This window comes from Anolis carolinensis, chromosome 1 (genome assembly GCF_035594765.1).
Source record: "Anolis carolinensis isolate JA03-04 chromosome 1, rAnoCar3.1.pri, whole genome shotgun sequence".
NCBI lineage: Eukaryota > Metazoa > Chordata > Lepidosauria > Squamata > Dactyloidae > Anolis > Anolis carolinensis.
Window position 1 is genome coordinate 279564539 of NC_085841.1, and position 27499 is coordinate 279592037.

The following is a 27499-nucleotide window of genomic DNA, read 5'->3' on the forward strand; positions in this document are numbered from 1 at the left end:
CTCATTTAGGCTGACCTTTGGTCATTACTTGCTCTTTTCCTCAGCATTATTTTCAACTGATTATATTTTTCCTTAAAGGATTTATTGCTCCCCTGAGCATGCTTGAACTGCTTTTCTAAGCAAGCTCACTCTGAAACAATGTTAACAAAATCACTGGGAATTATTTCAAAACAGAAGAACTAGGAAGCATTGGTATCTCTGGGATTTGACCAAGGAACCAACACAATGGAAATGTGGAATTGCTTAGGATGGTACTGCTATTTTATCTACACTGTACAATTAAAGCTGTTTGCTGATGCTTTAATTGTATTTAGAGACATGAATCACCATACTCAGAATCCTGAACTGCAAAACCTGCACTACAATTTCTCATCACACAGATTACCCAATCCAGAGCTTTTTAAACTTTTTCCACTCATGACCCCTTTCCATCTGAGTAATTTTTACGTGATCCCAATTATATAGGTATACAAAATATGGGGGGGGGATCACATTTACTGAAAATAAATCAGCATTTGCAAGGTTTGCTAAACAGACCTTTAATGAAGTATAGCTGGAGCATTATCAGCAGAGCAAACCCTGCACATTATTTGTGTAAATGTCTAGATGGCATTCAGAAACTTTTTACTGTTTCGCAAACCCAACAATGAGCTAATGTGACCCCATTTGGGATTGGGACACACAGTTTAAGAAGCAGTGACCCAACCAATTAATATGCTGACATTATGATCGAATGTAGAGCATATGAAGGTATGAGGCCTGTCACTTCACTCTAGGACCATTCATCCCAATGACATATTCATTGCATTTGCAGGCATGCTGAAAACCTAGGGCCCATCCAGACAGGACCCATAACACGGGTGCTCCTGCGGTTTTACCGGAGACATCCAAATGATGTCTCTGTTAAAATGTATTAACCCAGGACAAGGCAGCTTTGCCCCGAATTAATTACGTACTGGATTACACCCGGGTCTTCCTGTGAAAAGACATGGCACATAGATGCACATGTGATGGAGCAAATGGAATCAGATAGACATCCATCCATATAAAACACAATTTAACCTAGCAGGTACATCCCACCTGTCATTAGAGCGAAAGACCTAAAGATACATATAACTGGTTTAGGCATAAATCTGTTATGTCTAAAACCATGTCAATTACAAAAGGAAGATGGATTTGACACAAAAATACAACCATAGCCATCCAGACAAGACATTAAAAAGATCAAAACCAGCACATCTAATTTTAATTACTCATCCTTGAGAGATATCAGGCAAAAGCTCTTCATAAGTTTCACGAGCTCAGCTATCCTTATTTTGAAGCTATGTATAAAGAAGTGCATGTTTATGCAGATTCATTCACATTCTTTCCATTTATTAGCTAAATCTGTTGAAACAAATGTCGTTAGCTGTACTACAGAATGTCCCAGTTGTTAAAATCAGCCAAGGATAGCAAAAGATTTAAGACCCATCCAGATGTTTTTAATGGTAACTGCATAATGGCTGCACCACTTTTAGAAAAGCCACAGATCTTTTCCAAATTACGCTCCTTTGCACAGAATCCTTTGAAGAACTGCTCTTTACACTACAGCAGGCTGGGGTTGTGCAGCTATCTCCTGCCCTCCTGCTGTGCATGGCAATACTGAAAGCTAAAGGATTAATTATCCCTTTCATTAATTCATTTAGTTCCATCCACTAAGGCAAGGTTCGAAGAGGTGGTCCAGCGGACAGATCTTCCATACAGAGAGCTGCAGTGCACAGAAGTCTATTACCAGCAACAGCGGCAGGACTGCAGCACTGATTATGCAGCACCACATTCCTCATTCCCCTTGATACGAGAAATCAGAGCAAGCAGGGCAAGTAAAACAGATACACTCTACAAAGACACTTCTCTTTGAAGAGCTTGAGTTGTGTGTATGTTTGTGTGCGTTTTGTAAAGCAAATGTCTTCAAAAGTCCCAACAGCACCTGCCCTGAGAGATATTATTATTATTATTATTATTATTATTATTATTATTGACACAAAGACATAGTATGACACAGCAAACAAGATATTATTATTATTATTATTATTATTATTATTATTATTATTATTATTATTATTATTATTATTTATCTCTCCCGACTTAATGTCAAAGGGAAACCTTTACCTTTACCGTTTATCTCTCCCGAAGGGGACTCAAAACGGCTTAACATGAAAGCATTGGCACACAATTTAAAATATCCATATATACAAACATTAAAACAGAATTAAATATAAACAGTATTTTAAAAATCATAGTTAAAAACTGTTCAAACATAAAAATAAATGGATTCCACTTTTTAAAATAGCCTTTGAATCTAAAAATAACATGATTCTTTACACAGAATTGTTTGATAAATAAATAACACTATTTCAACCATGTTCAAAGAGCAGATTTTTCATCCAGAAAGTCTGCAGCACTCAAGCAGGTTTAGGAATTTTAGAAAAACAATCTATGTACATTCAACAGACACACATATACTACTGGCAGCTATTCTGAGTTGTGAGGATTCTATACTTAATAGTTCACTAGCAATGACAATTATTGTTATGCCCAGTTGACTAAAACCCAAAGCAGGCTAAAATGGAAACAAAATGTTCTTCCAATTTAATTAACCAGACATTTTATACTGGAATATAGAAATCAAAAATGGAAGAACTTATCCACAACAGATTATACTATTAAAAATTAAATAAACTATGTGTATGTGGGAAGATGCATAGGATATGACAGCCTCCTAAACCTGGGGCAATTTTCTCCTCTGCTCCAGCCCTTCTCATGTGGAAAACAACAGTGATCGTGGTTTGAATTTCATGGCAAATTTCTATTACATGAGTAATGTGATATACAATATAAATCACTGTACAGGACTTCACCCAACAGTATCTTTCTGCCAGCAAAACATACTTGAGCGCTGAATCAAATTGTATTCTAGATCCTTGCCCTTCCTGGCTGATCAAACAGGCCAGAGGGGGACTGGCAGAGTGGGTGAAGGTGGTGATCAAGGCAAAATTCCAAATTGCCTAAAGGAGGCAGCTGTGAGACCCACAATATATTTAAAAAGCCATCTCTGAACCCCAAAAACCAGTACCTATCATCAGTAATAGGCTGGATGAGGGCAAACAAACTAAAACTTAATCCAAACAAGACAGATTGGAAGGCAGATCAGAGAATAGGGATCCAGCCTGTATTGGATGGGGTCACACTCCCCCTGAAGACACAGGTCCACAGTTTGGAGGTCGTCCTGGACTCAGCACTGAACCTGGATGCCCAGGTATCAATGGTGGCCAGTAGGGCCTTTGTACGATTAAAACTTGTGCACCAACTGCACCCATTCCTCGAGAAGCCAGATCTGGCCATGGTGGTACATGCCTTAGTTACATCCCTTATGGATTATTGCAATGCGCTCTACATGGTGCTGCCATTGAAGAGTGCTTGGAAACTTCAACTGGTCCACAAAGCTGCAGCCAGGTTGCTCACCAGGGATAGCCACAGGGAACAGACAAACCCCCCTGTTGCAGCAGCTCCACTGGCTGCCAGTTTATTTTCTGACACAATTCAAAGTACTGGTCACGAGCTTTTAAAGCCCTATATGGCTCATGTCCAGGTTATTTGGTTGACCGCATCTCCTCGTATGAACCTGCCCGATCCCGGAGATCTTCGGGAGAAGTCCTTCTCTCAGTCCCACCTCCATCTCAAGCTTGGTTGGTGAGAACAAGAGAGAGGGCCTTGTCGGTGGCTGCCCCTCAACTCTGGAACTCCCTACTGAGGGAAGCCAGAATGGCCCCCTCCCTGCTGTCCTACCAATAGCAAGCTAAAACCTTTTTATTCAGGCAGGCTGTTAAAGAAAAGGTTTTTTTTAAGATCAAGTCAGGGGGCTGCTGTGATTTTTAGTTTTGAATGTTTTTATGGTTTTTAACTGAATTGTTGTTTAATAGTAATGATAGTTAATTCTGTTTTAATGTTTGTATATTTCTAGATTATAAATTGTTTTGACATGTTTTTAATGTAAGCTGCTTTGAGTGTCCTTGTGGAGAGAAAAAGTGAGCTATTAATATAATAATACAGTAATAATAGTAATAATAATAATATAATGTCTTATGATGATCAGGAAAGAGATGGATTGTACTAGCTTAACTATGGTAATAGAATTTATTGATTTGATTTGATCTGTATCCTGCCTTTCTCATAGAACTTGGATCTAAAGGAGTTTAGAACATAATTCAAAAGAGTAATTAAATCCAATTTTTAAATATTAAAAAGCAGGTACACATTAGTTATAATGTTAAAATACAAATGCTGCTTTATTTTGGCTCTAATTTCATTCATTTGTTTTTTAAAAAGGGATTGATAATAAAACCTGACTGGTTATTTTAATACATATTAAGGTTACTGGCTTTATAAATGGGATTTGATGTGGCATTTCATTTGATCAGATTTTATTTATTATTTTGACACAGTAAAGCATGTTTACTGGTTTATTGGTTTTGGCACACTTAGCCAACTGGCGAGTCTCTCTCCTTGCAATCTTGCTATCTTATTATTTTCTCTTTGGACTTGGCATGGTGTGGTCACTAATATGTCACTAATATGTATAAGTCTGTTCAGAATGTTTGATATGCCCAGCAGCAGTTTTCTGAGACTGCCTAGCAGAGAGCTGAACAGCAGTAATTTGGTATTTTACAAAAAAATGAGCTCTTGTGAATGAAACACTGAATCTGTACTTCCTTCTATATATCCATAATCCCCGCCCAACCTATACAGGTGACAATACAAAGAAATTGTTCCGAAGACACTTTATACGTGTAGACTCCTTGTTCTTGGAAAGTGAAGAGAAGAGGCACAAAACAAACGGTGTGACAATTTCTCACTTTGAACAGGGGAGATATGCCACATCTTCTTTTTGCTGATTTATTTAAACAAGAAAAAAGAAGGTACTACTAAGCATAGTTATTATTGCACTTGGGAATGTTTTACATATTACTTCCATCGTTGACTTTTCTCTTCAGTAAAACTAGTCCAAAGAAGGTACAGTATTACCCTTCTAACATGGAAACATATAATGGCATTTCCAAGCACAGGATGAAAATCACTTACTTTAGCTCTCTGGGGCAAGTTCATCATTGTGTCCCCCTTGAAGTCATTTTTGTTCTTCCTGCACAGAACAGCTGTAATGATGAGGATGATGACAGTAACAACTGCTATTGGAGCCAACACTGCTGCAATGATCCACAGGTTGTTGGGTGGATTTTTCACCACAGCTATGTACATCAAGAAAGGAAGTCAAGAAGTTTAGAATGCCACCTTAAGACAGACCACAGACCCATCCAGACCCAAAAACGTGAGTTCTCACAAATCTTCACACAGGTAGAACTTGGGGCAGAGCTTAGAAATGTTATAGGCTACCATGCCCAGAATTCCCTAGGCAGCATGAATAGTGGTTAGCCTACCTGGGTAATTCTTAGTATTGCAGCCCAAAATAACTTTTTCAAGATTTGAACTGGAGATACCAATGAATGGAACCTTAAGCATGTAAATCATGCTTTGTTACTCATGCTATAGGAAAAACCATTGCTATCAGTTACGCAGGAATCAGAGAAAAATGACTAGAAAATACAGAAGACAAAGCCCTAGCTCAATTACATTTTGGGGAAAGACCACTGCTGAGCAGCAGATAAAACTTCTGGCTTGCCAAAAGATTCTAGGCTTTAGCTCTAGCTACAGGAGAAGTGCGAAAGCTGAAACCTCAGAAAGCCACTGCAACTCAGTGAAGACAACTCTGAGCTAAAAGGTACAACTCAGCATAGGAATATAGTTTCCTATATTCTACATTATTCATGCTGAAACATGGAATATACTACATGATGTAACTCTATTCCCTCAATACTAGTTCTTATGTATCAATGACAAAATGACAATTAATACAGCATTCATGGCAGTGAAGTGACTAAACACTGGAAAAGGGTAGGTCATATTATTATTTCCAAGTAGAAACAAAATACAATCCATAATAAAATACAAATATATCATAATTAACTAGATGATGTATAATTTTATTTTATATCAGAATAATCCATATAATTTCTGCTTTATCAATGTTTTATTCATTTACTTATTTTCATGTCAGGAGAGACTTGAGAAACTGCAAGTCGCTTCTGGTGTGAGAGAATTGGCCATCTGCAAGGACGTTGTCCAGAGGACGTCCAGATATTTTTCCATCCTGTGGGAGGCTTCTCTCATGTCCCCACATGGGAAGCTGGGGCTGACTGATGGGAGCTCACCCTGCTCCCTGGATTCTAACTGGGTTTAACCCATAGTGCCATTGGAGACTCCTGCTTTAGCAACGACATGCACAGTTTATGTTAAAATTCCACCACAACATACCTACTCTAGCAAAGATATACTGGCCTGGGTCAAAGCACCAATATCTGATCTGAAGGCATCAAAATATGTGCAAGTTTCTGGAACTCAGTTAGATCACTGGATAAAACTGCATGAACAGTTCAAGAATTGCAGTTTCTCATTCTGCCCCAGCTGAGAATTATGTTTAATTGTTTCAAAACAAGCCAAGATAAAAGAGCCAACTTTTAACTGTGGCTAGCTATATATATGGGTCTCTTTGGAAGTCATGAATCACGGTTACCTGCTTCAAAGATAATGTGAAACTAAGATTAACCAGTTCTAGCTACTGGAGAATTTGTGGAAAACACTGACATGGCTATAATGCAGGTCACTAAAACTGCTGCATAGGGCTAGGTTTTCTGGTATATTCCAAAGTGTAAATGCCTGGTGTAAATGCAGCCTCTTTCACACATACACTCACACAGACTCAACTCACTCTCATACATATATTCATATACATTTTCAGCCTGACCACAGCCAGCTGATCCATGCAGTTCAGCTGAGGACAGGAGAGGGCTATTTTTCAGCAATCTTCTTCAGAATTTATACAGACAATTCCCAGAGAGCGGTTCTGTATCGTTCTACTGATTGCATTACTTTTAAGGAAACACATGACTCATCAGGAGTTGCTGCTTCTTAATGGTTCAACACATCACATGAGATGTCACATTTTGAATTTTTCTAACAAGCAATCATAATAATTATGATAAATTATTTTGAAAAGAAGAAAAAGCACAGAAGAACATTCTTACGATCAGCTTGTACTTGAACAACATATCCCAGTGTCAACGCCATCCTTTGTGAATCAACGGTGCTTAAAAGTTTGGCAGCAGTTGTGCCCAGCAGAGGTTTCCCATTGTATAATGTGTAATAAGTCAATTCAGCAGGGTCCTTGGGACCTGGAATTCGCTGCATTTTCACCATCTTTTTTATGACAGCAACATAGGGGAAAAGATCACATCTACAATTTTAATAAGCTCATCTCTGTGCCAACAAGATAAAATTAGTATGCAAACAGACTGGTAAATTAGATCTAGATTCTCAATTAGAATTGCAGCATGCATGAATATTCAAAAAAGAAATATTTGGTACAAATAGTCATGACATTGGGAATCTGGGATCTTGTAAAGGTCGCCTTTTTGAAGTACAATTCCTGAATGTCCTGCCAGTTTCCATGTTAGCTGGGGGAATATGGAAGTTGTAGTATTAGAAATATAACCTTTCCAAGCCCTGAATTGTTGATACCTTACAGAATTGTTCAATAGCCCAGCAACAATTTATGTTCACCATTGCTCCAAGTATCTCACTCACCAATATAACAACTCCTACTCCGGGGCACAACAGGTTGTCTCTTATGATGCTACCAAGATATGGACTTTTTGGTATATCCAGAGGTGCACTCAGTCAATAATGAGGTACTCTGGCTACCTTTCTAGCTTTTTTACACAATCCTTTTTTATACAGAAAAGTAAAACTCCCTAACAAGAGAGGAAAGAAAATATGGAAAGGTATTTGAGGCATTAAAAATATGGCCTTTGATTGCCATTGTACAGATAGTTTAAGGCCTTTAGTAAACTATCCTATTCTATCAGTGTGATGAAACAACAAAAAGATTTTAGACTGTCTCTGTAGAGTACAATGTGAGCTTTTCTTATTTGAAAGCTCTGTGGAGAAATGTTCAGTGGATCTGTTATATAGAAAACTTAAAATCTATGAAGTTCACATTTGATGGAAAGAGAAGAAAGTAATTATTTGTGGTGTGGTTTTAATTATAAATTCCTCTATATTATTGTTGTTGTGTGCCATCAAGCTTTTTGCAATTTATGACAACACTTACACAAACCCATCATATGTAATGCCACTGTCTTCCTCCAGGGCCCCTTCCTCCAGGGCCCCATCTACACTGCCATATTATCCAGTATCTGATCCCAGATTATTTGCTTTGAACTGAACTATATGGCAGTGTAGAGTCATATAATCCAGTTCAAAGCAGATAATCTGGGATCAGATACTGGATTATATGGCAGTGTAGATCCAGCCTAAAGCTGAGAGAAAATGACTTGCCCAAAGTCACCCAGTAGGTTTTCATAGGCCAGTTGAAAATGCAAACCACTACACTACACTGGTTCTCAAATATTGTACTGGTTTTAATTTATGCTTCTTGAAGGGGCTCTCCAGTGTGTTTTCTACAATATACTCATAGGGCTAACAGAAACCTGGTAAAAAGAATGGAGAAACATTACAGCACATTGTTGTTACAATCTTATTACCTACCTGCACAGTGTAGCTCCCAACTGTAGTAGCCCGTTTAAATCGTCTTCCTTGCTGATGGGACATCATGAACAGTGGTGCTAAACGTTGCTCCATCAGTCTCGCAAAACTCTGGTTATTCACCCCCAGCAACGTGATGTCAATGCCCTGTATAACTGCAAGAGTAAAAGAAAAAATACCCTGTAGTGATGGATTAATGATATCTTTACATGTGGGCTGCAGAGAGATGTACAGTCATGGATTGGGGAAGAATAAATTGGGTCACCTAATCCAACTTCCTCCTTTATAACTGGTTATACAAAACCTACAGAGTGCCTGTAAAAGTTTTTTTCTTTCTTGAAAACTGCCAAGGAGGCAAGTTCCAAAAGTTCATCACCCCTGGGGGACAGCTTATTTCATTGCTGAGCTGTTCTAACAGTCAGAAGTTTGTCCCAATATTTAATCTAAATTTGCCACTTCACAGTTTAAATCCCTTTGCTTGCTGCTCTAATGGCATTTCTCTTCTTTACAAGATCTTGTTAAATATAGGGATTATTAATGTGTCATCTGCTTTGAACACGCTTCCTTTGCAATAAAAAAAATCTTCCCACTGTTCTTCATCTATAGGAAACCTGGAATGCCTGACACAAGTATATCTGACAATAGTCAAGCTCACACAGGGAATGGGAATCAGAGGTGAACAAACACATTAAGAGCTTTAAGACAACAGCCTAAAACCTTGCGAAGCTCAACAGGATGAACATGTTTGGAGCTGGGCATCCTCATGAGCAGCTGCACCTCTTAGGGTGCTTCCAGACATAAATTAAACCTGCTCCAAAGCTGGTTTAAGTCCCCACACCCCGGGGGGGAAAACAGGCTTTGCCCACTGGTTGGCCCAATGCCATCCCTAACGGAAGCCCAAAGAAGCAAGAGGGATGTGGGGATTGACCCTCGGTAGTCCCAGGACTACCCAGGGGTCAGTCCCCACAGGGCCCTATACTCCATTAGACCGGGGCCTAATGGACTATCAAAGTAATGTAGGACAAAGCAGGGTTTACCTCCTTTGTCTTGAATTACATCACTTTTACCTAAGGTGTCCTACACCTCAGGTAAAAATCCAGTATAAAACGTAAGACTGTCTCTAGTGCAGTAAGAATTAAGACCAGCATAATAGAAGAATACACCTGCAGAAAAGCAAATGAGTAGTGAGGAGTCAAATGAAATTGGACAGGAAGCCATAGCACCATGGGAAAATCAGGCCCTGTCAAAGAAACAGGCTGGAAATGTATTTGTGCAGGTGCATAGACAAAATGGAATTAATCAACTGCATAACAAAATACCTGTTTAACTTGGATAATACTCTCTGTGGAGATAGTTCCAGCTGAAGAAAAGCAAGCAGACAAAATGCTGCTGATCCCAAAAGCATTTATTCTTCCAACATATTAATGCATAAATTATACCCAGTCCAGTTGTGTACAAAGGAAAATTAAAACTATGTTATTAGAAAATTCCTATTTCCCAAGCAGTAAGATGTTCCAGGCTAAACTCTGGATTTTTGTTTACAACAACAACAACAACAACAACAACAACAACAACAACAGACATTGACAAAATTATGATCTGGCAACTGCAAAAGGCCACCCTACTGGGATCTGCACGCATCATCCGAAAATACATCACACAGTCCTAGACACTTGGGAAGTGTTCGACTTGTGATTTTGTGAAACAAAATCCAGCATATCTATCTTGTTTGCTGTGTCATACAATAATATACTTTATTTATAACCCGCCCTATCTCCCCAATGGGACTCAGGGCAGTTTCCAACAAAAGTAACAAATTAGCAAATTTCAGTGCCAAAAACGAACAAATAACAAATCAATACAGTGAACAAACAACCTTAATATAAAATTATAAAACAACAAAAAATAACCAAAATTAAACATAAATAGACATGACATAGCATATCATACACATTTACAACATGATAAACTTCTTAAAAGTTCAACTAAAAGGCTTTAAAAACAAAGATGGTTTCCAACATCCAACGGTTGGAGGTAGGTGTCCAAGATATCTAGATGAGGATATAAAGAGGTGTACAGCCTTATAAGAAAAGAAAGTAAAGGAGTGTTTTGCTAAGATTACCTTCATTTACAAACACAGAAATATAAAATAAAGATATATGTTTATGGTTGAATCAGATCCAGAGTTGTTTTAGAAACACACTTGCTCTCTGCTTCTGCTTTCATATGTTTCTTTCAAATCTGTTTTTAATTCAAGCACAGCCCTGTCCAAAGCCCTTAGCTCCGTGGTTCTCAACTTGTGGATACCCAGGTGTTTTGGCCTACAACTCCCAGAAATCCCAGCCAGTTTACCAGCTGCAGGATTTCTGGGAGTTAAAGGCCAAAACATCTGTGGACCCACAGGTTGAGAACCACTGCCTTAGCTGAAGGAATCAAGACAGGATCTGTTACCTTTCTAAAAGCTCTGACAGCATTCATATTTAGACATAGAACAATAATGCCTACAAACTTCCCAAACATCATCTCCATTGAAAAATCCACCACTAACAATTCCCAGTTATTAATAAGTGATCTTCTTGACAAAGGAATATCTGGTCTGCAACCTAACAATTCACAAATGCAAAAAGTTAAGGAAATCTTATAAATCTACAAAGTCATATCACTTCAGGCACAACTTGCTGGGATTTCTGGGAGTTGTAGGCCAAAAACATCTGGGAACACCAGGTTGAGAACCACTGGACTACAGGGACATACTAGTGTGTCCTGACACTTAGTTTGGAAAGCTCTATCCTGGACCATTCTCCTTTCTACATAAAAAGGTGACTGCTTTTACTGGAAGTTGCCAGAAACAGTACGCTACAAGCCATAGGATCACCTTGCCTTGTTTAACAACAAAATAGCTGGTTTTCAAAAACCAGAAGTAAATTTTAGGTTGCTTCCGATTTAAGGAGGTGGTTAAGCTGATTTTTGGCAATCTGAAATCAGAAAATTGAGCTTTGGACAAACCAGTTTTCCACTCCATCTTATAACAATAATTGTAATCAAGTGAGCCATAACACTAAAGGACACAAAGACATTTTATCACATGCTACAAAATGATGTTCTCCCATTTTTTCTTAAGTGAGTCACAAAAAAGCTTGGATATATGGTTTAGAAATAGGCATCCTGAGGAAACACAGAAAATTAATACATAGAGAAATGTGGTAGGTACAAGTTGTTATAAGACAGCAAGAAGTATATAAACATGCATTTTTAATACCAATGCAATACCTGTTATACTTGAGCATCTTCCTATTTATATATCTTTAAGCCCTGACATTCTATTCTTGGAATTGTGACTCATAGTTTTAAGAGATCAGAAGGAAAGAACTGTTTGAACAATAGGCTAGCCACCAACTGCAAAAATCACAAATCACTGAACATTCCACTTGCCAACTTCACATAAAATAGAAATGTTACCCAGGCTAGCTGTAGTGACAGCAAGAGATGCCATTATAAGACAATGGGGAAAGTATTTCTTCAAAAAGGCAGTTTTACCTGTAGTCACCCAGTAGTCCCTAGTTGCTTCTGAAGTATCCAGATTTGGATATTCCAAAGCTATTGAAAGAAAGGGAAAAAATTTACTCCAAGCAATCATAATTCTGAATAGAGAGGAACATAAATTAAGAAACTTCATTCATTAGACACAATTACAGGAAATTCTCACACTTAACTGGAACTCAAGCTTGATTCTGCTTCCTTTTGTTTGCATATATTGACTGTTTGAGGCTTATTGACTTATTTTGTTCACTTTAAGGTACGTTAAATGTATTTTCCAGCATGTAAAATAACTATATGTGGTTAAAAAGTAAAACCACATCTCCTTGTATACTCACAGCATGTAGTATTTGTACAGTATGTATTTAAGCCACAGTATTGATGTGCCGCACACAATCCACAACTAAGTGAACAGTTCAAAACTAAACCCTATTGCATTTTTGTACCCAAGACTTAGATAAATTTTGCATCCACATATGGATTGTCTAATATAGTCAGAATTCAATAATTGTGCTCAGATAGAAGAGAAATTTGACAGGAAAGCATCCATACAAGCACAGCTATTTTTTTAAGATCAGATATTAAGTGTGTGTCTACAAGGAGACTTGAGCCTGCAGTCACCTAAATCAAACCCCAAGTGCATCCTGTTGTTTATCCATATCTTTTCTAAAATGAGGTATATTATGTAGAATAATAACTTCCTCGAGAATGTAATGGGCTTTTGACCAAACCCTGTAAACTTCTCCATTCACTTGATAATTAATTTGAGTGCCAGATTTCAAAAGTATGAGTGGTTTGTGTTTCCAAATATCAAAATACTTTTTCACTTATCCAACATAAACGGGCCGGCAGAACGTTGGATAAGTGAATATATTGGATAATAAGGAGAGATTAAGAAAAAGCCTATTAAACATCAAATTAGGTTATGATTTTACAAATTAAGCACCAAAACATCATGTTATACAACAAATTTGACAGAAAAAGTAGTTCAATACACAGTAATACTATGTAGTAATTACTGTATTTACTAATTTAGCACCAAAATATCATGATATATTGAAAACATTGACTACAAAAATGTGTTGGATAATCCAGAACGTTGGATAAGCGAGTGTTGGATAAGTGAGACTCTACTGTATTGCCAAAACAAGTAGGTATACATACAATATGTGTGCGTATTTTATATGGCTGAAATCAAGATGATGCACTCTGTCTGCATGATGGTCTACAGCAGTGGTTCCTTAACATTGGTCTTTCAGAAGTTTTTGAACTTCAGCTTCCAGGATTCCTAAATGTTGGCCAAGTTCACTGGACTCTTTGGAACCTGAAGCCAAAACACCTAAAGGACCAAGTTTGGGAACTACTCATCTATCACATGAATTTTTCATAGTTGTGCTGTGGCAACAATGGAGCCACACAAAGCTGTCATCATTGGTATCTTCTGGAAAAGGACATTGAAATCTCAACCAGTTTTTTCTCCAATGCTTGCTTTCCAGATGCACCATAATTTCTTAAACCAGTTTTCTCAAAGACTCTAGGCTCCAAAGGCATCCACGCCTCCCAGAAGTGCTCTAGGGAAAGAGGCTGCAGCTCAACCCTCCCAAGAACAACAATGACTCTGTCTTTTGCTGCTTCTGCTATTCACACAGTCATTTTATTCCTGTTACTGCCATGCCACTGCCTATGCTGACATACTTACACTGTCATAGTTAATTAAGCCAAAACTAACAAAATTACATTCAACAGGGACAAATGCAAGATACTCTTTTTAGGCAGAAAAAATGAAATGCAAAGATACAGAATGAGGGATGCCTGGCTCGACAGCAGTATGTGTGAAAAAGATATTGGAGTCCACGTGGACAACAAGTTAAACATGAGCCAATAATGCCATGTGGCAGCTAAAAAAGCCAATGGGATTTTGGCCTGCATAAATAGGAGTATAGTCCCTAGATCCAGGGAAATCATGCTACCCCTCTATTCTGCCTTGGTCAGACCACACCTGAAATATTTTGTCCAAATCTGAGCATCACAATTGAAGGGAGATGTTGACAAGCTGGAATGTGTCCAGAGAAGGGCAACTAAATTGATCAAGGGTATGGATAGTAAGTCCTATGAGGAGTGGCTTAAAGAGCTGGCCATTTTTTAACCTGCAAAAGAGAAGACTGAAAGGCGACATGATAGCCATGTATAAATATGTGTGGGGAAGTCATAGGAAGGAGGGAGAAGGCTTGTTTTCTGCTACCCTGGAGACTAGGATGCGGAACAACGGCTTCAAACTACAGGAAAGGAGATTCCACCTGAACATTGGGAAGAATTTCCTAACTGTGAGAACTGTTCAGCAGTGGAACTCTCTGCCCTGGGGTGTGGTGGAGGCTCCTTCTTTGGAGGCTTTGCAACAGAGGCTGGATGGCCATCTGTTGGGGTGCTTTGGATACAATTTTCCTGCTTCTTGGCGGGGGTTGCACTGGATGGCCCACTAGGTCTCTTCCAACTTTATGATTCTATTATTCTAAGAGGATCTTGGGCTGTATATACATAGGTATTTTGTATATAGATATAAATATTTCAGTTGAAATGTATGAAGTACTTTACCATTTCATCACATAACTTAAATACTTAAAATCTGGTATTCCACTGGTGCACTACATTTGTTTTGGTTAAAGTGCAGTTTTTTTGAGTCTTTTAAATGTTGAGGGCAGCATTTTTTTCCAACATATCAGGAAGAACCCTTGTTGCTCTCAGGTTAGGAGCACCCAATTTGAGGGAGGAGTCAAAATAAACTTTTTTGGGCAATTTCTGTCATTTCCTTTTGCTCCCCAAGCAGGAAGGTTTGGTTGTAAGCTACCTCATAAGGCTTCTACTTTGCCAAAAAATAAAATAGCTTTTTAGGGTACCTTTATTTCTTCCTTCCATGATTTGTCTGTGTCACGATTTGTCAGCCTGTGCTGTATTCCAAACGGGAATCCTCCCACCCACCACCCATCCCTTTTTTCTCTCTCTCCCTCTCTGCAGTTGGGAATTGTGGGAGTTGAAGTACCAAAAAGCACCGAGAGGGATGGTGGGCGGGGCCAAATTCTGCTGTGTAGAAACCTCTTCATTGAAAAATATGCAAGGCAATTGGGTGCACTAAACAGTGTGAGCCCAAGGTAGGGAAAAACTTATTTTTATTACGGAATGGAGTTAGACTGAACTCTCTTCTTCTGAGCACTTCTGAACACTTCCCAGCGTAATCTGGTGAAGTCCTTAATCTGCTGATCTGAAGGTTTGGTTGCTGAGCTGAAGGCTGTCGGTTCAAATCTGTGAGACGGAGTGAGCTTCCGTGTTATCAGGTCTAGCTTATGGGGACATGAAAGAAGCCTCCCAGTAAAACATCCGGCGTCCTCTGAGCAAAATCTCTCTGTAGAGGGCCAATTCTCTCACCCCAGAAGCAACCTGCAAGTAGCTTCTTACACGATAAAAAAAAAATCTAAAACAGATGCACCAAAGATTTAGTGGGACCACTCATAAATGAAAACTGGAAAATGGCCTTAACTTGTGAACTGTATGTATTTTCCATATTAAATTTTGATACATAGACCTTAGCTGTTTTTCCATTGATTAAGTAAATTGATCTAAAAGGAAAATGGCATGCTTTAAATTAAAACAATACAGTTGCACATTAATAAGACCCCAAAACTTGTTTGTGGACCATTTCTGGCAAAGAACTACTCTATTGATTTGTCTAAAAGCATAACAATAATAAGGAAAATATGGCAAATGTGGAAAATTAGAAGACTACTAGCTAAGAGCAGAGTCAAGGAAAGCTGGTAATTTTGGGAGGGAGCTTTCTACATCATTACAGTATGATGCATTGGTTTGAGCAATGGACTACAACCCTGCAGATCAAGGGTCAAGTCTTCACTCAGTAATGAAAAACCACTGGGTGAATTTAGGCAAATCACACACTGTCGGGCTCAGATGCAAACTTTCTCTGAACAAATTTTGACCAAAAAAAATCCTATGATAGAATCATCTTTTGGACATGGTAAGTCAAATACAACTTGAAGGCACACTACAACACAGCTCAAAATGACTCTTGTATTTGTTCTAAAGTTTGTTCACTCTCCACAGATACTTCATTTTCATTTTATCTTTGGTGGTTTTAAGTATTTGTTCTCCTCATTAGCACTCTTTTACTGTCGTCATGAGAACCATGCCTCATGATACAACATCAGTTTGCATGAGATCTTATTAGCTACATGGACTTGAGGTTTGAAATGAAGAGACACCAAGTATCGTAAGTAATCATCTTTGTTAACTATGTGCATCTGATTTTCTGGACAAACCCACAGGACTACAAGTCCTAATCACCTTAAAAACCATTTCTGAGAACTAAGCCTGAATTGGAGCTGTTGCCTGGCTTCATCAAGCACTAATCTCCCTCCAAATCCCCAGACTGTATTTTTACTGCACCATGCAGTCAACAATTCATACAAGACATACAAATGTTTTTGAAACAGAAATACATTTTTCTTTCCATTTTAGTGTTTTTTTCAAACCAAAACCCTACCTTCAAAAATAAAATTTTGCTCCCAAAGTCAAAACATTACTACTCAATAAAAATAAATGACTTCCACTGTTCAACAAAATGCAGAAAAGTACTCAGCTCAGACTTCCTTTGGCTAATCAAGGAGTCATTCCTCTAAATCAGGATGCCTTGATGTCTTCAAGGTGTTTTGGACAACAGCTTCTATAACTCATGTTATTATTTCCATAAACATTTCTGTAAAATACCCCCTCAGCAGTTTATGTTCAAATTTGCAGTAGAGTCTCGCTTATTCAACAAGTGGGCCGGCAGAACGATGGATAAGTGAAAATGTTGGATAATAAGGAGGGATTAAGGAAAAGCCTATTAAATGTCAAATTATGTTATGATTTGACAAATTAAGCACCAAAACATCGTGTTTTACAACAAATTGACAGAAAAAGCAGTTCAATACACGGTAACGTTATGTAGTAATTACTGTACTTACGAAATTAGCACCAAAACATTGCAATGTATTGAAAACATTGACTACAAAAGCATTGACTACTAAAAGGCAGACTGTGTTGGATAATATAGAACGCTGGAAGAGCAAAGGTTGGATAAGCGAGACTCTATAGTATATCTAACACAATATTAAAACAGCATCACACAGTTCAAGCACAATTTTAAATGATAAATGGAACAGCACAAAAGTAATGTTAGTGTTATCCCTGACTACTTATATTGGCTGTGGACTGTTGGATTTATAGTCCACAACTTCTGTAGGACAAAAAATTTCCATATCCCTGCTCTAGACTTTCTGGAAAAAAAGATACCTTTGTATAAAAGCCCTTCTATACATGCCTAAAAACCCGGAAGTAACCTGGGTAAAAGGGGAGGGGCTAAACAACGCTTAGCAAAAGTGCAAGCAGAATGGAGTTAACAGGTGAAAAGCACATGTTAAAAAGCTGCGCTTAAAACCTGATTCTGCCTAAAAAATGTGCACTTTCGTATGACTTTATATCCCTACAGTCATGCAAAATGTGATTTCCTTCCCTTCTCCCTGTATGGACTGCTCCAGTGCATGTGCGTGTTTTAAAAGCCTTAAACAGCTGATTGGGCTGTCAAAAAATTGAGCCATGGACGCGTCATCATCGTCTCAGTCGTTCAGTTGTTTTCGACTCTTTGTGACCTCATGGACCAGTCCACTCCAGAGCTCCCTATCGGCTGTCACCATCCACAGTTCCTTCAAGGTCGAGCCAGTCACTTCAAGGATATCGTCCATCCATCTCGCCCTTGGTCGGCCTCTCTTCCTTTTTCCTTCCATTTTCCCCAGCATCATGATCTTCTCCAAGCTTTCCCGTCTCCTCATGATGCGGCCAAAATACTTCAACTTTGTTTCCAATATCCTTCCCTCCAGTGAGCAGTCGGGCATTATTTCCTGGAGGATGGACTGGTTGGATCTTCTTGCGGTCCAAGGCACTCTCAGGATTTTCCTCCAGCACCAGAGTTCAAAAGCGTCTATCTTCTTTCACTCAGCCTTCCTTATGGTCCAGCTCTCGCATCCATAGGTTACAATGGGGAATACCATTGCTTTCACTATGCGGACCTTCGTTGCCAGTGTGATGGCTCTGCTTTTCAGTTTTTTATCGTGGTTGGCCATTGCTCTCCTCCCAAGAAGTAAACGTCTTCTGATTTCCTGGCTGCAGTCTGCAACTGCAGTGATCTTTGCACCTAGAAATATAAAGTCTGTCACTGCCTCCACGTTTTCTCCCTCTATTTGCCAGTTGTCAATCGGTCTGGTTGCCATGATTTTGGTTTTCTTGATGTTTAACTGCAGCCCAGCTTTTGCACTTTCTTCTTTCACCTTGGTGATAAGGCTCCTCAGCTCTTCCTCACTTTCAGCCATTGTCATGCCCTGGCAGCGGAGCACTAAGAACCAGCACACGGAGGCCAATAACAATCTAATATCTTTATTAAGGAAATATTATAGTAGAAAGAAAACAAGCAGAGAATATAGTTCAGCAATAGACCTTTGAGGAAAGGTCAAATTTAGTCCAGAAAAATATTGTCCAGCATATTATATTAGAGTTCAAAGTTGTAAATCCAAAACCGAAACACACTCTAACTCCAGACAGTTAGAGTGGGGATAAACGTCCAAAGTTTTCTCTGAGGTTTTACGTGAGTCCAAGGCAGGGAGCTGGAAACAAAGGCTGGATACTTGGCACAAGATTCAAGGCTGAGAAACACGACAAGATGGGTCACAGTACATGGCAAGGCAAGGCACAAACGAACTGAGGGTTGCAGACTTAAACGCAGTCCACACAAGGCTGGAACTGAAGTTAATCCTTAGGCTGATCTGTTGACTCCGCAACGGACTCAAAGTGCGGGATACTTTTAAAGAACTTTAATCTTCCTGCAAAGCAGGTGTCCAGAGCTTCCTTTCCCAAGGGAAAGAGAAGCGAAACACATCTTCATCCAGATGCTTTCCTCCCTGCAATTTCCCAGGAGAACTTAGCTAATTAAGGCCCTGTCTGGAAGCTAATCTCTCGCTCCTCCTCGTATGTTCCCTTTGAAAACGGCTCGCCTGATAAAATTCCCTTCTCGCAAAGGGAGGGGAAGCGCTGGGAAGAATCTGTCCAAGGTCTGTTGTAATGGGTTCTTGGCAAGAATTATCCACAACAGGCATCTGGAATGGCTCCGTCTCTTGCTGAGACGGCAAAAACCCCATGTTTTCATCATCATGATCCATGATGGCGCTGGAGTCACAACTCTGAGGCCCATGGGGCATCACAGCCATCAGAGTGGTATCATCTGCATACCTAAGGTTGTTAATGTTTCTTCCAGAAATTTTAACTCCAGCCTTGGATTCGTCAAGACCTGCACGTTGCATGATGTGTTCTGCATAAAAGTTGAATAGGTAGGGCGATAGTATGCAGCCCTGCTACACTCCGTTCCCAATCTTGAACCAGTCTGTTGTTCCGTGGTCTGTTCTTACTGTGGCTACTTGGTCTTTATACAGATTTCTCAGGAGACAGACAAGGTGACTTGGTATCCCCATACCACCAAGTACATGCCACAGTTTGTTATGGTCCACACAGTCGAAGGCTTTAGAGTAGTCAATAAAGCAGAAGTAGATGTTTTTCTGAAACTCCCTGGCTTCCTCCATTATCCAGCGGATATTGGCAATTTGGTCTCTTGTTCCTCTGCCTTTTCTAAACCCAGCTTGGACATCTGGCAGCTCTCGCTCCATGTATTGCTGAAGTCTGCCTTGCAGGATCTTGAGCATTACCTTGCTGGCATGGGAAATAAGGGCCACTGTACGGAAGTTTGAACATTCTTCAGCATTTCGCTTTTTTTAGAATAGGAAGGACAAGAGACCTCTTCCAGAAAATCAGAAACATCGGAGGCAAATTTCAGGCAAAAATGGGCATGATCAAAAACAAAGATGGCAAAGACCTAACAGAAGCTGAAGAAATCAAAAAAAAGGTGGCGAGAATATACAGAAGATCTGTATAGGAGGAATAAAAATATCGACGATAGCTTTGACGGTGTGATGAATGAATTAGAACCAGACATCCTGAGGAGTGAGGTTGAATGGGCCTTAAGAAGCACTGCTAACAACAAGGCAGCAGGAGACGATGGGATCCCAGCCATGGACACACAGGTGGCTAAATGGAAGCACAACTGGAAAACAATTAGAACTCTTTGCAACCACTCCTTTATTTAGATCTTTATAATATTAAACAGAGCTTGAATTATCAAGTTGGGTGAAGAGAGAATAAGAAATTTGTTTGTGTTTACATTAGATTTTTTTTAAAGAATTTCTGCCAGATGTCCCCCAGCTGCCCTCCATCTTGATCATCTTTAAAGAAAGTTGTGAGGATGACAGGGGAACATTTCCCAGGGCCAACAGGGAAGTGCTGACCTGCTGTCAGGTCCAGGATTTTTTGCCCAAGTTTTAAAACCTGCATTTTGATGCTGTCTGGAAGTGCCCTAAGTCACCTTATACACAGGTCAATGCTGGAATAGGGCCCAGTGCACAAGCAGTGACAAGAGGCAGAATTGTGAAGTGCTGCTATCCCACTGGCACCCCCTTCCCCAAACCAGGGAAAGAAAGGTCACCTTCACTCCTTCCTCACCTTCTTTTTTGGACTGAACGGAGTTCATCAGCAACTTGGGGGAGATCGAGTGGAGTAATGGCAGACATTTTTAAGGGCTTTCTGCATAAGCTTTCCTTGCTAAGACTGCGTTGCCCCTTTTAACACTGTAGAACACATGTGACAAACGCAAGTCCGGCCCGCCATGTCATTTTATGTGGTCTGTTGTGCCCCTTTCAATGCCAGGGCAACATAGTTACATTTATAAAGCCTTACAATTACAAATGGCCCTTTGAAGGTAACCATAAAGATGATGTGGCCCTGAGTGAAAATTGCCCTATTTTTAAAAGGCTGCATCCTCATTCGTTTTCCTCATTTATATTTCTTTCCGTATCTGCATTTCTATAGATGTATACATTTAACCCCAATAAACAGATCCTCTCCTTCTCTTTAATAAAGGTAAAGGTTTTCCCCTGACGTTAAGTCCAGTCATTTCTGACTCTGGGGGTTGGTGCTCATCTACATTTCTAAGCTGAAGGGTCGGCATTGTCCGTAGACACTTCCAAGGTCATGTGGCCAGCATGACTGCATGGAGCGCCATTACCTTCCCGCCGGAACAGTACCTACTGATCTATCACATTTGCATGTTTTCAAACTGCTAGGTTGGCAGAAGCTGGAGCTAACAGAGGGCGCTCACTCTGCTCCCGATTCAAACCTGCGACTTTTGGTCTGCAAGTTCAACAGCTCAGCACTCCTTCTCTTTAGCTCTTCCTAAATATGTTCTCTATGCATTTTTCAAAAAATAGGAAAAGATTTGTTTGTTACATGTCCCAAACTTTTACTTTTGACTTATCAATGGATAAAAGTCAAATCCATAATTTTGGCCCCAAAACCTACCCTCAACTTATATAAAAATATTTATAGTATATTGTGTGTTCTGAGCATCACTTCAAGAATTTCAAACTATTATTTGTCCTTTGGTCAGTCATTTCATAAATGCCTGTATTTGTAAAATGATTTTAAACTCCATTTTCTATATTGCTGTTCCCATGTAACTGCATGAATCTTTTGCCTTTTGTGTGTACACTTAAAATAGAGTTCATTATCCTAGGGTGGACCTGTTTTCAGAAGCAAATCATTGTTGGCTACAGTTAGGTAGATCGCTGAAAGAACTATTTGTTAGGTGTACAAATATTTGAATCAGAGAGAAAACAGTGATACCTAAGTGGTAGTAGAGCTGTTGGAAGATCTAGCTTCTAACAATAACCAAATACAATAACCAAATACTGAGAGAAAAGAAAGTCCTGAAGGCTTACCTTCAGCAATAGTCAGAGGTGGGTAAGTCAGATAAAAACCCACCAGTTCTGCAGAAAGCTGATTAAGAAGGTTGCTTGATTCAGTGCCATTTAAGACTGTGCTTTCATTTCTCACCACATAAAAGAGAGTGACAGCTTGAGAAACATTTGATGTGTTCAAGATCTAGGAGGGGGGAATCAAAGTACAGAAGCAAGAGGTGATTTAGTTTTTATTCTTTACTGTTTCCATGTATTATTACGTTAGTGCAACTGACAAAAAACTGTTAATCATGCTGCTTTTGGAAAACACACATGCTCGTGGGTGGTTTAACTCTTTGGCTAGACTATCCCAGTTTCATTACAGAGCACAGGCAGAAGAAAAACGTATTTCCACTCGAGGACAAAGAGGGGTCATCCAAATACAATATAAAACTGTTGGGTGCTTTATTCTATGCTAGGTTCACATGGCCAGCATCGGCAGGCACAGGACGTATATGGGCTGTATGGGTAAAGTGGAGGAAAATGTTCACTGCCCAGAAAGCTGTTGATATAAGTTGGGACAGAAATCTTTCAGTAAACAAACAAACAAAATGCATTTCCCTCAGTCCCAAAAACCAAACCAGGACCCCAAGAAGCTATTTCCTGGACAAGAATTAAGGATATACCTTTACTGCTCCCTGCTAAAGTGATGTAAGATCAAATGTATTCGAAGGCCTTTGGATGCATCTAAACTGTAGAATTAATGTAGATTGACTCCACTTTAACTGCCATGGTTCAGTGTTATAGAATCATGGGATTTATAGTTTTACTAGGTATTTACCCTTCTCTGCTAAAGAGTACTGGTGTCTCACCAAACTATAAATCCCAGGATTCCATAGCATTGAACCACAGCAGTTAAAGTAGAGTCAAACTACAATAATTCTACAATGCAGATGCACCCTTTGTTATTTGGTTCTCCCTCATGCTACATTTAGAGTCTTAATTAGAAGTATTTGAGATGGCTTTAGGTATGCTTGATTTTCAGTCACGGTACTGTGTTACTCTCCATTTTAACCAATGAGAACTGAACATTCAATACACAGCGATCCATCTGTTTTTATGATTAATGCACCTAGAACAGATTGACAGGGTTGCCAATGGTGCAAATTGTAAGGGAAGAAATGCCAGAGGCAAGATTCTGCAGACCTTACCCTTTAAACAAAGAAGAACTGAGGAGGAAGTGGAAAAGGGGATGGGCAAGAGAGTAAAAAGACACAAAATATTCCATGCATAGGTGCGTCACAATATTTCAATAGGCATCTCCTTCCATCCACACAAACTGCATCAGTGCAATAAACGGAAGTGGGAAAATGTGCCTGTCTTCACATTAGTGCCTTTTTCAACAAAGGAATGTCATGCCCACGCAGATTCCCATATGCTAATAGAGCATTTTATGCAGGTCAAATGCACGTGCATTCAGTTTGCACTGACCTGAAGAAAGTATCTAGGGCAGACAAGGTCTCCATCTTTTTATTTGATGTCCATGGGGAAAACAAAAGAGCAAGGATTACTCTTCTTCATTATTTGGGAACAAAAATGTGCCTAAAAAGTGTGTGGCACTGCTCACAATCTAAATATTTAAAAATTTGGAAATAGATTTATTGTAATTAACTATCAGATCTGTTCCCACACTGATTCAAAAAAAGCAATAGTACCATCCCATCACTTGGTGAAATAGCATGCAGTGCCTTGAAGAAGTAGTCACTCATATTTGATTTTCCAAATGTTATTATGCTGCAGCTTGGATGGAATTGCCATTATTAAACAAGACACCTAAAGCTGCAAAGATAAAATACTTTGATTGTTATACATATGTTAAGCAGACAAAAACAAACTGACACTTGTAGGCTGCATAAATAATTCACGCATCCATCAACCCCACTGAGTGAATTTTTGGCAGAAGCACCTATGGCAACAATTACAACTGTGAATCTCTTGGGGAGTAAGTCTCTATAAACGTTGCACATCCAGATCCTATGTTTACTCCTTCTTCTTGACAAAATTGCTGTCAGGTTGAAAGGGGACCATTTGTGATCAACAACTTTGAGGTTTTGACACCATCGGGCTGAGGTGTAGACTAAATGACTGAGCCACTCCTGTGTTACTTAGCTTTTGGGCATTTCTTCTAGAACTGCCTTGTGGGACTTCATCCATCTTGTCCCTCAATCCTGATCAGTTAACCAAGTCCCAGGAGCCAATCCCCACATGCCTGGAATCTGCAAAGATCCAGACCTTAGTTTAAGGTCCGGACTTTCCAGGTGTCAAATGAATGCGGAGTAAACTGGGAAATCCCAGTTTACTCTGCATTAATCTGGGTTTACCTGAGGCATCGTTTGGATGCTTCAGGTAAACCCGTTACGTATCATGGGTTATTGGGCCTGTGTAGAAGGGCCCTGAATGACACATAACATTTTAAAGCAATCATACTGTTTAGTTTTTGTCAGACCAGTGAAACTGTTCCAACATATTTGCCTTTGAGCAAATTCCCAATTGGCTGGAATATCAGCTTGTTTCAACAATTTGTTCCTTGTTTGTCATGCTCCCACAAAGCCCAAATTCATGGAGGATTCATGAGATAGCTATGTCATGAATGGCTTCTGCCATTTCAGCTGTTGATCTCTTTAGCAACTTTAAAGATACTGTTGGCTTCTGACTAAAGCCCTCTTTGTCTGGGTTTAATGGTGCTCCAGAAGATGTTCACAATTTGGGATATCTTTTAAATAACCCAGCCCTGACTATTGTTTCCGCCCAAGTTTATCCTGGGTTTGTTTTAATGACTCCTTGGTCTTAATGATGTTATTTGTTTATATATGTTCCTCAGTGAACTCAGGGGCCTTCCATAAGCATGTATCTATAATCTGAGACCATGTGGCACTGGAGCGGCACACAGGTAGACTCCATTCAACTACTTATGACTTCTGGAGGCAGATTTTATTCTGGGATCTCACAAGAAAGGAGGTGGCTATGTATGCAACCAATAAGTGTCTATTGTTGGAATTTTACTTAACTTTTGTGCCACAATAAAGCCCTCCTTACCTGAGTTAATGGTGCTTCAGAGGATGTTCACAATTTGGCATATTTTAGGTAACTTTAAAATTATTTTGCACCTTTACAGTGTTGAGAATGTTATGTATCTCAAGTGGCAACAATGCCAATCAAATCCATTTGAATTCACATAACAAAACATTGAAAAGTTAAGCAGGGGGATATATATGCAAAGTATTGTAACTAACCACGATCCATTTTCCTCATTATTTTCATGGTGCAGTATTTGAAAACATTTTTTCAACCCACCACATTATGATGTGTACTGCAGGTCCATTTGTGGTTTACCAAGCCTAGCACAATAGATTAGCATAGTAAAACTGCCTGTAAGGTAAAGGTAAAGGTTTTCCCTTTGACATTAAGTCTAGTCGTGTCTCACTTTGGGGGTTGGTGCTCATCTCCATTTCTAAGCTGAAGGGCCAGCATTGTCCATGGACAACTCCAAGGTCATGTGGCCGGCATGACTGCATGGAGCGCCATTATCTTTCCGCCAGAGTGGTACCTATTGATCTACTCAAATTTGCACGTTTTTGAACTCACTAGCTCATTGAAAAAGTATGGTTGACCAAGAAAATCCCAGTAGACTTCAAGGATACCACCATCATCACCCTTTTCAAAAAAGAGGATAGAACAGACCGCAGAAACAATCAAGGTATCTTCCTTCTAACCTCCACTGGGGAAATCTGCCTTCTACCTGTCTCAGAAGACACCCTCCCAGAATCCCAGAACACTTCCGCCCCTCCAGAGGAACAGCGGACAAGATCTTCACTGCACGACAGCTCCAAGAAAACTGCAGGGAACCAAATCAATCTCTGTACATGGCATTGATTGACCTTGACATTGACACTGTGAATCGCAGTGCTCTCTGGACCATCCTCCAAAAAATCGGGTGCTCTGACAAATTTGTGAACATCCTGCGGCTCCTCCATGATAACATTGCTGTCCAACAGTCTTGGACAGCAATGGCTCCCAAACGGACCCTTTTAAGGTGGAATCATGTGTGAAACAGGCTTGTGTTATTGCCCCAACCTTGTTTTTCGTCTTCATTGCTATGATACTTCATCTTGTTGATGGGAAGCTTCCCACTGGAGTGGAAATCATTTATCAGACAGATGGCAAGCTATTTAACCTCAGCAGACTGAAAACCAAAACCAAGGTCACAACAACATCTGTTATAGAACTCCAATATGCCGATGATAATGTTGTCTGTGCACATTCAGAAGAAAACCTACAAGCCACTTTGCAGAAGCATATGAGAAACTCAGCCTCTGTCCAGTTTTGTCCTTCAAGAACAGCCTTAACACACTGCTTTACTTCAGCAAATATAAAGTATAGCACATTCAATGGAATAATGCAAAAAGAAACAAGGAAGTCATAGGGCAAACACAGTCTCTTGGTAAACTCTCAAATCAAACAGTAATCTTACTTCAGACAAAGAAACAGCAATAAATCCAGACTTGAAACAGGCACAAGGAGAGTGAAGTGAAGGCATTAGAGTCAGTTTGTTACCAGCAAGAGCTGACTGCATCTGCTTTTATAGCTCTGAGACCCCTCACAGCTGCTAGGGCAGTTCCTAATTACTCAGCTGCATTTCTGGCAGCTAATCTAGCTGAATGACGTCTCTGCTTTGTTTCTTTTTGCCTCTCCTGGAATGAGGGTACTTGCAAAGCTTCCTCCTCTGATTCCAACTCACCCTCAGATTCATGAACACTTTCCTGCTCCCCTTCTCCTTCTGAAGAAGAGGAATCCCTAACAGCCTCTCATTGAACATCAAGAAAACCAAAGTACTCTTCCATCAGGCACCAACCAATCCCTCTGCAATGCCAGGAATACATCTTAATGGTGTAACATTAGAAAATGTTGAAAATTTCCACTACCTTGGCAACCACCTCTTCACAAAAGTCAACATTGACAATGAAATACAACACTGACTGAGCTCTGCGAGTGCAGCATTTTTCCGAATGAAGCAGAGAGTGTTTGAGGATCGGGACATCCGTAGGGATACCAAGGTGCTTGTTTATAAAGCTATTGTCCTCCCAACTCTGTTATATACCTGCGAAACGTGGACTGTCTACAGATGTCACACTCAACTCCTGGAATGATTCCATCAGCATTGCCTTCGAAAAATCCTGCAAATCTCTTGGGAAGATAGGCAGACAAATGTCAGTGTGCTAGAAGAAACAAAGACCACCATCACTGAAGTGATGCTCCTACGTCATCAACTTCACTGGATGGGCCATGTTGTCCGAATGCCTGATCACCATCTCCCAAAGCAGTTGCTATAC

At 39.7% G+C, this 27499-nt stretch overlaps 1 protein-coding gene across 3 annotated transcripts in view; it reads right to left on the reverse strand.

Annotated features, from left to right (window-relative positions):
• kiaa1549l (KIAA1549 like) overlaps positions 1-27499 on the reverse strand; it is a 234768-nt gene that overhangs the window by 99010 nt on the left and 108259 nt on the right. For all 3 annotated transcript variants that reach the window (XM_008106762.3, XM_062967756.1, XM_008106755.3), the window contains exons 7-11: positions 22152-22314; positions 12232-12291; positions 8698-8849; positions 7176-7347; positions 5119-5282 (exon numbers count right to left, since the gene is read on the reverse strand). In XM_008106762.3, the coding sequence (XP_008104969.2) occupies positions 5119-5282; positions 7176-7347; positions 8698-8849; positions 12232-12291; positions 22152-22314 (711 nt within the window). The remainder of the gene's footprint in view (positions 1-5118; positions 5283-7175; positions 7348-8697; positions 8850-12231; positions 12292-22151; positions 22315-27499) is intronic.